The 14875-nt window shown below is 41.2% G+C and overlaps 1 protein-coding gene across 5 annotated transcripts in view; it reads right to left on the bottom strand.

The window, feature by feature from the left end:
* Positions 1 to 728: 728 nt before the first annotated feature.
* ZNF516 (zinc finger protein 516) overlaps positions 729 to 14875 on the bottom strand; it is a 102539-nt gene continuing 88392 nt past the window's right edge. For 4 of the 5 annotated variants that reach the window (XM_039711104.1, XM_039711105.1, XM_039711107.1 and 1 more), the window contains exons 4-6: positions 11159 to 11263; positions 10184 to 10251; positions 729 to 3701 (exon numbers count right to left, since the gene is read on the bottom strand). In XM_039711104.1, the coding sequence (XP_039567038.1) occupies positions 3642 to 3701; positions 10184 to 10251; positions 11159 to 11263 (233 nt within the window). In that variant the 3' untranslated portion in view covers positions 729 to 3641. Of the gene's footprint in view, positions 3702 to 5248; positions 5307 to 10183; positions 10252 to 11158; positions 11264 to 14875 lie in introns of all 5 variants that reach the window. The other variant, XM_039711108.1, reaches the window with a different exon arrangement.

Raw genomic sequence — 14875 nt, 5'->3', positions numbered from 1 at the left:
GGCCTGGTCAGAAACTCTTTAGGCATGAGAAGGAATGAACAGGAGGGATGCACTCCAACTAGAATAACAGCATTTTGTTGTTTTTGTTGGCTCTAAACATCACACACGCTCTGATGCCACCAGTAGGATAAATGAAGACACCACAAAGTTTCCCAAAGCATGAGAATGCAGCAACACAGTTCCAGGCATTACTGTGAAACCTGCAGGATATCAGTTCCTGGAAATCCTCCTAGTGAAAAATTTGTATGAACAGTCAACAGCAAACCACTTTTTGCACCTTTGCAGATGCTGTTTGCTAAAAGATAATACTCAGTTGTTTTCATTAAAGCTCAGTCTTTGATAGGACAGAGGCAGCAATTTATGCTAAGGTTTATCACTAAAGACTTTTAGGAGGCTTTAAAATACAAACCTAAAAACTCTCATGGCTTTCCAAGTGGCTTAACTTCTTGTAGAATGCACCCATTTATACTCAGCAATTCTGACAGAAGGAATTTCAACAATGCAGCATGGTGGCAATGTTGCTGATTAGCCCTGTGGAGAAAGCTTCTTCAAGTTGGACTTTTGGTCAGTGTACAACATTCAGGATACAGAAACACTCTGGTGGTGTTTCACTTCAGCCATAATAAAAGAGATCTCCTACACTTTAGCTAAAATAAACCACACACAAACCAGAGAGAGAGGGGGAGAGAGAGAGAGAGAGAGATGGCAGATACACTGAGAATCTGCAGTGTAGATAATCAAACCCTTTATTGTCTAAGTTACATTAGACTTGCAACACCATAAAAACCTGTTAAGAAGAAGAAACAGTAGATTGGTAGAGGTAGTAGAAAGTCCCTGTAACAGTCATAAAAGGGCTTTACAGGAGTGTGTCATGCCAAAAAAACTTATCACGTTGCTTAAAAGAGCTGATCAAAGCCCATTTGACTAAATAAATAAGAACACAACTCATTTTAAATACTATGGTCTAACTAAAATAACAAATCAATACAATACAATGCTAAAGAAAAAACCCAGAAATCGTGGGATTCACTTTCAAAAACAGATGGTCCTTAAGGTTGGTTTTCCCCCACCCACTCTTATTTCTTGTTTAATTAAGTGAAAATCTCACTTCTGTGCTATACACAGCATATAATTATTTAAACTGATTTCCCCTACTGTTGTTCTTCATGAAGCTAAATTATGATTGTAAACTTTGCTGATTAGTACCCTGGCAATGGCAGTGACAGCACTAGCTTCTCTGGCAAGAATTTGGGAAGAAAATTCCAGAAAGAAGATTTTGCCTCTAAAGATTAACTCAGATTTTCTAGTTCAGCTTGCCCAAAAAGTGTAATTAAAAAAGAGAAAATTTACAAATGTACACTACACTTTTGTGCCATTTTGGGTATAGAAGAGTTTTTAATAACTAAACCACAAACAAACAGGTTAAGCAACTAGCTTTTTTGCATTCCTGAACTGTCACCATAACTTTCTCTCATGAAAAATATGACTCAGAAAAGCAACAAAAGAAATAAATTTAAAAAAAAAAATCAAAAACAAAGAGAAAGCTAGTGCAAACCCAAAATGATAATCATTAAGCAACACAGCAAAATATTTAATTTTTTCTTTTCTTTTTTTTTTTCCTTTTTCTTTTTTTGGTGTACAATGGAATGTGTCTATGCAACCTCCCTCAAAATAACTTCACAGAACAGTTAATTACAGTCACCTTTAAGTACTTGCACAGACATTCCTAACTACGCCGAGACTTACAGAGAATTCTGGTTTACATCTCGTGTAATAGCACAAGGAAGATCTAGTTTAAAAAAAATGAGTAAGAAAGTTAATTTGCATTGTTGCAAGTGTTGCAAAGTAACAAAACCTGTCAAGTAATTCAAAACAAGTAACAAGTAGTATCCAGCCCAAATTACTGACTAGATTTTTTTTTTAAAAGCAACCCCCCCCCCCCGCCCGTTAGAACAGAACTGTTAGAACAGAAAGATCAAGTTTTAAGGTTTTTTTCTTCTTTTTTTTTTTTTTTAAACAAATCTTTTGTCAGAAGCCCATTTCTACAAAAACAGCACTATTCCATTACTGTATTAAGTAAACTGTGGTCTCAACCTGTATTAAAGGTTAGCATCATTTCTGTACATGTAAAATTATTGCTTTTTTGAAAAATATATTTAGCATGCTAGTTGTTTTTTAACTCCATTTCCTGCCTTTACAAAATGTTACAATTTAAAAAAAACAAACAAACTAGTAAAGCTTTTGCAAAAATTTTCACAGAACATTTTCTTTCAAGGCAGCAGTAACTTTTGATAATGCATAAAATTATATGTGCAAAATCTGAAACTTTCAGAAATATTACCATCACACATAGTGTCACAGCAATAAGAAAAGAAAATATTTATATCTGTGGAATACATTTTTAATTGCTTACACTGCATGGTTTAACAACCTGTTATGTGCCACAACCCCACCTTGAAAACTTGCAGTTAAAGAGTTACTGTAGAAGAGGTATATAAAGCTTTTTTTTTCTTTTTCTTTTTTTTTCCTAACACCACCAGTGATCACCAAGTACAAGACATGACACATTTATATGAACATTAACCTGCCACCACAAAAGAAGTTCCTCGTCTTTCCAGAACATCAGTGGGCCCAAGGAGGAGCAGCAGCTGGTCTGCTGAACCAAAGGCAGGAGCAGAGAGCACCTCATGGCCCCAGGGCTGCCTGAATCCATTCAGTGACACCTTTTCTCTTCTAAACAGACAGATCAGCGGTGTTAGACAGCTGAATGTTTTATTTTCTCCTTTTTATTTTTCATTAAGTGAAGACTTCCTTTGTGATCAGGTTGAAGAAAGTAGCCCTGTTACAAAAAAAGGTCCTGAGAGTAAAACACAGAAGCCTGTTTTTTTTTTTTCCTTAGTGTTCAACTAGCTTTTCTTTTCCAAAGCAGAACAGAAGCTTTTCTCGGGAAGTGTTTCAATTTCCATATTCACATACTATTAATGGTGCGCAGTCAAGAGCAAGAGCACTAGAAATGCAAGTGGTCCCCAAACTGTAATGAAACAAACCATTGCAGAATGACGGTCTTTCTCTTTAGTCCCTTTAATCCTTCATCAAGCATTGCTTTCTCAGCACCGAATGCCACCTTTTCCCTGCACCCCCCATTCTTCCTCTCATTGTTTTTGTTTTTTTTTTTAATTTGCTTTTCAGCTTGACAGGCAGTGGCAGTTTCATTAATTAATACTTCTCCAGCCCTCGAATCCACTGCTGTTTTTCAAATGTATCAAATAGTCATTGTGAGCATCAGGGAGGTTTTTGTTACAGTGCTTAACTTCTTCATGCTGTCCAAATCACATAAAGTTTAATTTTTCCAGTGTCTCAAACTTCTCTTGATTAATATAGATGCCTCGTGCCGCCACAGCGCTTGCCAACTCCACTGTTTATTACAAAGGAAATAAGGAACCATGGGACTGATTAGTACGTCAATTTATATATATCTCGTGTAGCATCTTCATTTATTTTAAGATGATTAACAGCGCGGAGGCACCCCCCTCCTGGCAGAGCGCTGCTCCCAGCCTCGCGCAGCAGCTCCGCGTGCGGCGGCGCCTGGCAGGGGGATGCTCTGGAGCACGGGGGGCTGCCGGGGCTCCTCCGCCCGGGATCTAGGTTCCCTTCCGGAGATGCAGCATGTGGGTGACCTCTGCGCTGCCGTGGTCTCTCCCCTGCAAGAAGGACAACAAGGGGAAAAGCTCATTCTCGCCCCTGCTCCCAGGCGCGACCCTCCAGCAAGTTCTGCCGGCATTCGTTACCCTTTATTAGCATCATGCACATTCATCTCGGCCCACCACGCGAGAACACTTCAGGGTTGTTTTTTAAGCATCTCCACCAAGAGCAAAACGTGTCAGGCCCATATAAAGTCCCATATAAAGATGGACTAGAACAAGAAGTAACAGGATGTGGCGGAGCAGCTCAGAGAAGGCTGAGAACAAGAAGGGAAAGAAGAGGCCTCCAAAAAGAGGAAATTAGGTGCTAGCTAAAAGGGATTCACAACTAGATCAGTGTTTTAAAAGGGCTGAAGTTTGAGGTCACAGAGGCAGCTAAATGAAGAAAAACTGAATTCTTGTGCAGGTCTGTCAAATGCTAAGGCAGCTTTTTTCCCCCCTTGTCATCTTCCTTTTATTTTCTTAGACAATTTTCATGAATAATTACCACTTTGAAAAAAAAAATAGCAGGGATATTCTAAAATCAAGTGAAATTAAAGATAACATCCTGAATAAGTGGGAGCCTGCAGCTCCCAAGAAAAGCTTTAAAATGACATTTAGAACATCACTGTCGGAACAATGCAGTTTACAATCCTGATCCTAAAACAACATGGCAAGATTAATCTTACATAAATGCATTATCCTTAAGCTAAAGTCTTGATGAAGTGAAACAGACCATTTTAAATTAATGCAACATAAAATACAGCACCCATGTAAAATCCAAGCAAGTTTCAAGCTGTGCCTATGGCAGCCCTCGAAATAGCTAAAGAAAGCCCAGCTCTGGTTGACATAATGTATTAAGTGCATCTCTTTTGTTAATAGATTTAGAAAATTCCTAATTAAACCTGGCCCGAGATTCATGACATTTACCAGTCAAAGTTTGGTTTTAAGTCGGAAAGATTTGCAACAAAATTAAAGAAAAAAAAAGCTGCTGTACAGACTGCAGTATATTTGAAATGTAGGAAACAGTAACTGAATGAGAGATGTGATAAAACTTCCTTAGTTGGATGCTGAATTTCCCGCAGTAAACTAAGAAAGATGCTTTACATTTTTGCGCGGCTGCATCATGCCTGAGAGACACAGCCACAATTCCAGGAGGAGGCATTCATCACTGGAACGCCTCGTATCGAACCGACTCCGCGTACACGGGGGAGCGCGGCAGAGCTTCACGGGGCTGGGGAGGAGGGAAGGAAGGGGAAGGCAGGCCCCTTGCCCCACTTTCCCTGGGCAGAAACTGGAAAAAGGGATGTAATTAGGAGCCCTCTTCTGGGATGGATGGCCTGTGAGGTGGTGAAGGCGTGCCCTGCGTGTCATGGAGCACACTGCACAAGGGATCCAGGAGAAGGCCAATCCATTCTCCCCATCCCTGCAAGAACAGCGCAGAGGGGCTGGAGATGCTGTGTGGCTGGGCCCCTCTCAGGCACAGCTGTGCTCCCAGTTTCACTGACAGAGCCTGAGCTTCACGTGTGCCAAAACCCACCCAGGGGCAAACCCGCCTGTGCTCATACCATCCCAAGGTATGGTCACATTTTGAACCAGCTGATGCAGAGTTGGATTGAGTTCTTCCTGAAATAAAAAGGTTTTCCCTTTTAAAAAGCAGGCTTTCTTTCAGTGAAAAGCAGCAGATCTTTACGTGAAACCTACAGCTTCCATGCCAAAAGCTGCTCTCATAGCAACTTCCAGGGCTTTTCCCCAGTTAACAGGAAAATCCCAGTTTGTGTGCATGTTAATGTGCTGGAGACAGATCATTGCATGACACTGAAGTAAACTGCAAGGAGCACAGATACCACTGCAGTTTGCTAGCAAGGGACAAGTGCTGGGACAAGAACCACAGCTCCAAATCCTGTCTCTAATGCTCATAAAGTAACAGACGTACAGCACATGCATATTACTCAGATGCCAGTACAGCAGCCTCCATGGTTCCTTGATTGTTTGCATTATAATCTCCATATGTATGAACGAGACAAATTAGGTTGCCATTTATTTGTTCATTATCTATTATTTTGATTAATGGAATTCTTGTTCTCAGAATAACTATTTAAAAATAACATTTGCAATAATGAGGACTGAACTATTAATCATGATCTTTGGAAGAAACTCTGCAAGGAACTGGGGCAAGACATTTCATATGAACAAATGTCATAAATAGGACTTCTAACAGACAGTACTAGAATTTTGAGTGCAATAAAACCCAAACTCAGAAACCAATAGTTTAAATAACTTTTTAATCTGGGTTATGTTTTTTTGCCTCCTTGCTTTCTCTGTGAAGTTGCTTTAGGACAAGCAGAGCCATAGTGTGGCTGGACTATAAAAACATTACAGGTAACAGATGTCCCCAGCTTTTCCCCCAGGCTCCTTTACAACACACATACAGACATGTATATAGTGTTTTCTTGATGGTTCTTTCCAATCTTTCTATCCCCCAAGTTCGGGCTATTCATATTTATGTGATTTCAAGTATTGAATGCTGCAAGAAATATTTTTAAATACTTATAGTGGAGAAAATAAAGGTTTATGGACCCCTTAATGAAGGGTCACACAGTACCCTTGTCACACAGTAGGTACAGGACCTCCTGCACACCTGTCTTTTCAGTGAATGATGCCCAAAAACTGTGGTGTCCAGAGCTGTTTCCCAAAAAAGGCTGATCACAGCCTTCTGGCATGGGGAAAGTTTCAGCCAAAGAATTCAGGATACCAACAGTTCAGGTTTTTTCCCTGGGCTGCAGCTTCTAACTGATTTTTTGTAAATAAAAGACTGTTCTTCTGGGGAGGACAAAGGCTGGAGTTTTGGGGATTTTCCTCCTTTCACTCACACAGAAGATGGAGAACTTAGTGTCTCTGCCTCCAGTGCTGCAAATATGGTTCACATACATGTACAGTCAATTAGACAGAGCTCTCTCTCATTGCTAAATGGGAAATCAGGCTTTTTGAAAACCTGTTTTGTTATCCCTTAAAATTTTTAGAGCTTATTGACTGACACTGATAGAGCATAAACTACATTCCTAAAGCAGGATGAGTTTTTATACGGCTTTAAAAACGCAGAAGGAGTCAAAACGCATGGCGTGCGCATTGGAAACTGCCCCTGCTGCTGTCACCAGGGTGAAAAAGCAGGCTCCAGACTGACTCCTGTACCGCTGGGAATTGGGCTGCTGGCTGCAGCATCAGGCAGTGCCTCTGGAATGACCCCATGCTTTAGGAGAGCCTTGCTTTGAGACACACTCACACACACACACACGGTTGCAGGGCCCCTTCTGAAGGGGAGCCAGCTTTTGTCTTGCCATGTACGTGCAATTGGAGTGCACTCCCCGAATTCATGCCTGCTAAACCGTGTCTCTGGATGTTGCTTAAGAGTATTCCAAATAAAGATACATATTCATTGTGGATAAGCAAGTTTAATTATGTATATACTGGGATATTTAGCATTTATAAAAATATTCAGAATATTCAATATGTTTAATATGGCAGCTTTTCAAGAGAATCTATGTGACTTAGCACAGATTGTATTGACTTGGGGTACGTAATGAGCATTTTTTGTCCTTTAGATAAAGAAGAGTAGGAAATATTCCAAAGTTCGTGGGAAATTAATTTTATATAAAAATGTCATTTGGTTGGGTTTTTTGTTTAAAGCATTCAGGTAGAAATAAGAAACCACAATAAATAATGTTATGAATGAACATCTTATTTCCTACATTTCATTTATATTTCATTGGTGCTGATAACAAAGCATGAAACACAGCCCAGTGCTAACAGAAACAAAACTGTGTGTGTTTGATCTTTTTTTACACACTCCTATAGGTAACCTCCTTCTCACAGATGCTGAACACCTGCACCTCCTGTTGGTGGTTCACTACTCTAAAACAGGGTTCTTATTTAGACACCTAAATATAGATTTAACTGGTTCATTTTTGAAAAAGCCTGGCTGCAGAACCTATTTTTAACATGCAGAATTAGAATTATTCTGTGATAGAACTGCTATCAATGTAGCACTGCTGTAAGCTACCATGCTGGGGGTTTTTAAAAGCCCTACCTAACACTGTTTCCTGAAGGAAACCTTTAGAGATGATCTGGCTGACTAGAGAAGGGAATGGCGGAACCGTGAAATACTAATGTTAATATTTTTACTCTTTAGCAGACTACTCAGGGGAAGCTATTTTACCTGTGAGGTGGAAACATTATGTAAAGTGAATCATTTCCACTTGACATCAAAAACTCCCCCCTTCCCTCCTCAAACTACCATATAGGTAACTATTGTTTCTTGCTCAGAGCATGTGCATGGCACTTCTGTAACTTGAACTGACTTTACACCCTAAACTCTCATGAACAGATCTGTCCCCAATTAAGAAATGAAATGAAGACATGGAGTGACAACGTCTGAAGTGGGAAATGGTAATGTTAATGGAATGCTGCAGGCACCGTTCTCACTGAGAGCTCATTTCTGCGCTTCTAAAGGCCCCTACAGCTGCCTGTGGAAATGAGAGCATTCCCTCTGTAACGCCCAGGGACTGTGCAGGTGGAGTCTGCTGGGGCAGCACAATGCCTGCCTGCAACAAGAACCAGCGAAACAGCAGACAACTGAAAAATTCCCCCCACGCAGACTCAGACAAATTGAGACAAAGGTTGGTACTGAGGAGCAAACAAGACAAAAGAAAGGGAACGATCTCCTGCAGGAGTGATCACACCTCATCTTCTGAGGAAGAAACACTGGCTGGCACGAGATGAAGCCATTGAGGAAGCTAATCCCTACTTGATGTTCTGCTGTACTGAAAGATGCTGTAATTTCATCAAATGCTTCAAAGGCAGACTGGCAGATAGAAAGAGCAAGCTACCTTCGCCATGGAAGAAGTTAGTCAATAAATTCTGGCATGAAAATAGTTTACAAAAACACAAGTATGAGTCAATTTATTGTGCGGTAATACAACCGGTAATTGTGCGGTAATCCAGATGTGGTCCAAGCTGCCACATTTCTTTTTGGATATATATGGCCATTCCAGAATTTTCTGGAAATGTATTTCCAACTTTGACCTTATATTGTCTTCTAGAAGAAAGCCCAGGTGCCTTCAGAATGTGACCTCAACTAAACATGGGAGAAAACCATGAGCATGAAAAGATGAAAGAGCGTTTTTACAAGATGCTTAGGTTTACTGAATGTATGTTACTAAACTGATGAGAACCAAAGACTAGCTGAGCAAGTTGGCAGAGCTGCCATGTTTTTTCACTGTTACATTGACTGAATGTGTGTCTCTGTTACTCAGAGATGTGTCCTTGCACAGTTTTATCAGATAAGCATCATAAGGCGGACACTGCAACCTAACTTTACAGCTACCGTCCCACAAAAGCATAGCAAACATTGCCCAAAACAACTCAAGTGCAATGCCATCTTGAAAACTTTATGAGAATTGTTGGCCACTCCTCTGGCTCGGTGTCAATTCAGATGCTCCTGTGACAGAGGTTGGGTTCTCCACGCAGCCTTTGGGCCAGAAAGATGCAAGGGCACAGAGAAAGTGCCAAGGGTCTTCATGAAGGGTGCACCAGATGAACTAGGCAATGCAGTAGTGCCCAGGGAGAATGTTTATTGAGCAAGTAGAAACCAATTCCTAAACTTCATCATGTTGGGGGTAGCATGGAGATGCATTCTCTGATCATGGCTAAAAACCTCTGCAACAGTTTAGTAAGAGACAGTAGGACAGGGGCTACTGCAGTGAAAATTACACTAAGAATGAGGATGAAAGGAAAAGTGAGTGATGCTGGAGGCAGTTTCACAATGGAAGAGAAGTGCCCATGAGAAGGTGTGCTCTGAAACAAACCTGCCAAGCTGCCAATTGAATGGGAAGGTCCAGGCTATGACACTATTCTCCAACGATGTAAGATACACAAAACAAATTCAGTTTAATGATTTTCTATGTAATGGCTTTGCCATGTATAATTCAGAGCTCTGAGAAGTGTTTGTTAAGACAGGAAACTGTATACTAGAAACAGGAAAGCACACTAATAGAGTCCATGGAAACTGTGGATGAGAGCTTTTCAAAGTCAGATACTGGGTATCAGGGTGCAAATACTCTTCAGAAAAATATAGACTAAATGTTAGTTGTCTTGTTGCAGCAGAAAACATGTTAACTGTAAAAGCAAATTTCCAGGAATTCTTTATGTACTATCTCACTATTACACGTCAGTGCACATTACAGAGTTACCCATCCCACCCAGTTCCCAAGTAAGACGGTAACATGTTTATTTAAACACTAACTACCTGCTTTAAAATTAACTGACTCTCTACATATCAGATTCTGATAAAATGCTTTAAAAATTTAAGAGCTAAAAATTAAGCAATACTATTATTATTTATACATGTTATAAAACAGTCAGTGCTTTAGTGATGAGTATCACTGTGCAATTTTTTCCCAGCTACCACATTAAAATCCAAACACCCAATTAATTGTAAAACATACTTGTTTTGGGGCATCTGCGGAGGTGGTGTGAACTTCAGTACCTCGGAGTCCATTAGACTCAAATACCACTGTGGGAACAAGGGGGCTTGTTAACAGATGAACATTCAAGCTTCGTTAGTGTGTGTACATTATTTGAGACCATTACAGATTAACCACGTTCAAAAAAAGACACCAGCTACTAGCCTGTGGCCGGAAAATACCAATTTACCATAACACTTACTGTAAGAGAGTGTGCTAATGGCAGCCTAGGGCCACTGCCCTTTTTAATTCAGACTTCAGCGCTGAAGAAAGCAATCACTGACAACATTAATTATCAGTGTACGCGTAAAGGGACCCTCTTCTTGCATTACTTACCATTTGGCTTCTGTCATTTTGCATCAGACTGGCTTATGTATGCATCATTCACACTTTTGAGGAGGAACCTGCTACTCTCACTGTCTCATGCAATGCTCAGGAGGGCTCACGCCACTGGTGGCTTCAGCATCCTCCAGCCTCAACCACAGACCGTGTCAAGGTAAAAAAGGCTGGTAGGGATTTCCCATTTTAGGGCTGACCAGTCTGAGGGAAAATCTCGTTTCCCACAAAAATGTTCCTGTCAACAGCAACGATGAGGCAAAACAAAGCCTTATGTTGTGCTGAAAGGGGTACTTTGATTTCAATTTGTGCTGGTGGCAACAGAATTCATTAGCATATTCATTTCTGAGTATCCTACTCTCTAATTAAAATAAAACATTTGCAAACAGACTTATCTTAAATGCATTGCAATTTTATGGAGTTCGGGCAGGGATCAGGTAAGCAATATTTGGAGAACAAGAGCAATAGTCATAAAAATAAAAAACATGTCTATTAGATTTAGGTACCAGAATTACTTAGGTTAACATGGTACATGAAATGTAATTCTTGGCATTTTGTTAGCTGAATCTGAAAGCAGTCAAGTGGGAAAGGGAGAAAGCAATAGCGAGCATGAAAAGATACCTGTGTGGGACCTCTGATGGGTCCTGAGGTGGCTGGGTTGGGTAAAGCATTTTCCACATTCTCTGCAGACACAGTCTCCTTGGCGTGTTTGTGTCCTGAGCATCCCTGTAGTCAGGAGAGAGGAAAGGAGAGGGGGGGGGAGGGGGGGGGGAGAGGAGAGAGGAAAGTTGAGAAGAAAACATTATGCCAGAAGAAAACATCATTAGTATGTCTAATGTGTCATTATATGAGGCTACCTTCAGGCCCTGGATGACAACTGTCAGCCTTCATCTAGGCACTGGCTGACAGGCCAGGCACACACAGGACTGCAAGAATGCATAAATTACATTGAATTAAAAAATGCTCCCCATGATGTGCCCGCACCAGGACTGGCATGTCAGGTGTGCGCTTTTCAGAGCAGCTGGATCCACTTCTCAGCCATCACCCAGCTTTGTCAAGCAGTACATCAGGCAAATCAAAGTGACTCCAGCGTGGCGGAGACAAGTCACATGGATAATAGGAAGTGAGTAGGACCAGAGCCCGACTGTCCCCCCCAGGCGGCAATACCTCAGAGACAAATGCAGAGCGAGCGGAGCCATCGCAGACTGATCAAACCTTTCGCCCCTGCCTACCTGCCTGCCGGTGCTGCTCTGACCCCGGACCTCTGAGGCACAGACGAAAGACATCTGTGAATGAAAGTGTCATTCCGGACATTTTGAGCTGGTAGCAGCACAGCAGCCTTCCCCCAGCCCTGGGTAAACATGTTTTCTAGGCCATTAGCATTTGTGGAAAACCGCTCAAACCTCTCCTTTTTCTCCAAAGGTCAGTTTACAGCATCTGACTTAAAGGGCTGGTCTTTGTCTTTTTGCTGCTGATCAAAAAAGACACATTTGACTTTTATTGGGCTTTTTTATTATTTAAAAAAATGTTTGAACATCATCTTTTCTATTTTGGTAAAACACCCTCTTTGGAAGAAAAGAGATGATGTTTCCATTTGGCACTGGAATACTTTGGCTTTTAAAGAAATTCTGAGAGGGATGTCAACAGAAGTGAAGTTTCAGCTTTTCTTTCATACTCCCCCCACTTACAGCATTTAAGAATAAAAAAACTGTGACCAAAAAAGTGGCAACAAAAAACCTCCACACAACTGAAAAATCAACAGCAGGATGCCACAAGATTAATCCAAAATATGGATGCTGCTTCTGAAAATGAATGGAGAAGAAGACAGCTAGCTGTCATTTACTCTGCTGCTATGACACCAAGCATCCTGGGATGCTTTTCACCAGACCATATACTGCAAAGAAATGTCTTGCTGCAAAAAAAACTCCAAACAAACACCCCACTCACAGATTGTTATCTCCTTTTATAATAGCACCTCCTGCAGATGGCAGTAAAGTCTGCATAATGTACCTGAATACTCACTCACGAAATTAAGTTTCTGACCGTCAAATACAAGATCATGATTTGGGGGAAAATCCAGATCAGGTACACACACACAAAAAACCCCCAAACAAACAAACAAACAAACAAAAACTCGGGGAAAAAAAAACCTACCAAAAAAGAAATTTTAAAATCACGTTAAGTATTCTAAACATCAATGAGAACCTTACTGAACTGTAATGGGGTGGGTTTGCATTGTAAGGAAGGCAGGATTAAAGCAGGATTTCTGAGCTGTTACGAGCATTTCTCCCCTCACCGCCCAGAACTGTAGCTGCAAGCTGGAAAGCAAAGCTGAGGGAAGTGTGTGGAAGAACCAGCTGTGGCCTTTGCAGGAGTGCCATGCTGACTGCTGGACAGGCAGGGACTGGCAGAGCAGCTTTGTTAGGCCCAGGAGAGCTGGGTTCCTCAGGTCCTGGTTCTGACACCTCTGGAAAGATATTTAATCCCTCTGTAACCCACATTTCCTTCTGCTGAAGGGGAATACACTTATCTCAGCAATCTGATCCAGCAGCCTTCAAAAGGAAGCACCTCTCCTACCCATGAGGGAAGGTTAAGCATGCTGTTTGTAAACCAATGTATAAACACCAAGGATGAGTGGGTTAAGACTTCCACCTAACGCCTCCCTAGCACTCACTTTATGGGAGTTATTCAAGTGGAATAAATGGATTGCTTCCAGGTCTATTTGCCATTGTTGCATTTCCCAGGGAGCACCAGAAGGCTTTTGAGCTCAGAGCTCAGCTCAGCTGAGCTGAGCTCAGCTTTTGACTTCAGAGCTTTGAGCCATGGGCGTGGCTGCCACAAGGCAATACCCCTGCGAGTCATCACTCAGGTTATCCTCTAGGTGAGCAAAAAGGGGTGGATGACAACAGGTGTTCCATAATTCAGGTAAAGGAACACCACTGTGTGAATGGGAGCTCCTGTGAAATCCATGCTCAAAGCTGGTCTCAAAGGAGCCCTGAAGAAAGAGTGCATCTGCTGCCATAGCCCACCCTTTCCTAATATATAAATGGCATGAATAAAATAAATAACCTCTAATAAATGTAACAGTAAGATTCTCTCCACAGGCATTTCAGAAGATTAGGAAGTGTGAAACAAACCTAACCTAGCACAGCAAGCTTCATGTTTGCAGCTGTATCACAGCAGTACACACAACAACTCTCTTCCAAGGACACACTGGAACAAACACAAACATCAAAGAAAGGATCCCAAAAACAAATGCAGCCACTCAAAAGGAAGTTGAACACTGTACTACCACACACTAAAATAATCTAGTATGATCCAAGATGACATCATATACCAAAAACCCCAAGGAAAGTCTACTGGGAATATTCAACTGAGGGAAAAAAAACCATGACAAACAGTATACATAAAATCCAGATTTTTGGATGTCCTTTATGTCATAATTGCCATATTCACATTACAGTATTAAAGCTAAATAGGATGATGCATACTGACTCAGAGGACTCAGCCTATCTAGAGCCATATGTTATTTCAGATGAAGTTCAATTACCCTCCTCTGTCTGCAGTTGGTAGGATCTTGCTCCTTTTGCCTGAAGCAGCTTTTTATTTGAGTGCTATGAAAAACAGCCGTCATGCCAATTGGTTTGGAGAAACATCAGCAACCTGGAAGTTGTATATAAAACGAAGACAAGCTACATTAAAAAAAAAGGAGGTTTCAAATTCTGAAAACTTGATTGCTGTAAAACACTTGGAATGAAAGAAGAGGTTTCAAAGCAGAGATGGGCACTAAATAACTTCCAGTTAAAGCGTCTCTAGAAATCACTGCCCAGCAAAAACATTTTGGCAATAAAATCCCTCTTTTAAAAGGCAGGTAAACAGAGACCTCTTAAGAAACCCTGCCCCTATTTTACTCTGTTCCAAAAGTCATCATGAATTTTCTGGTCCCTGACTTCACTTAGTCATCCTCTATTTCCTAGCTTTTACTGTTTTTCTCTTATCCCTCCTAACGTGGCTGGGAGCTCACTGGATCAGTAAGATTTCTCTGAGCAGGCTGACACAATGTACTATTAAATAACATCAAGGAGGGCACCCACGCAAAGGTACCCCAAGTTGGGGGTGGTACAATTAACTGGTACTTAGAGCGGGAAGTGGGCAGGGATAAACTTCAGACAAACAATCCACTGGGACGGCAAAAACAAAGCCAACTGGACAAAAATCCCTAAGGAACACTGAAGCTGTAGTTTCAGACACTAAGCATGTCTTCCTCTGCTTCCCTAACAAAACCAACATGATGTTGGTTGCAATCATCATGTGGGCCCTAAGCTCCTGAGAAATTAT

This window comes from Passer montanus, unplaced genomic scaffold (genome assembly GCF_014805655.1).
Source record: "Passer montanus isolate IOZ18808 unplaced genomic scaffold, ASM1480565v1 scaffold24, whole genome shotgun sequence".
In the NCBI taxonomy this organism is placed as follows: Eukaryota; Metazoa; Chordata; class Aves; order Passeriformes; family Passeridae; genus Passer; species Passer montanus.
This window is presented reverse-complemented; position numbering and strand designations above follow the sequence as displayed.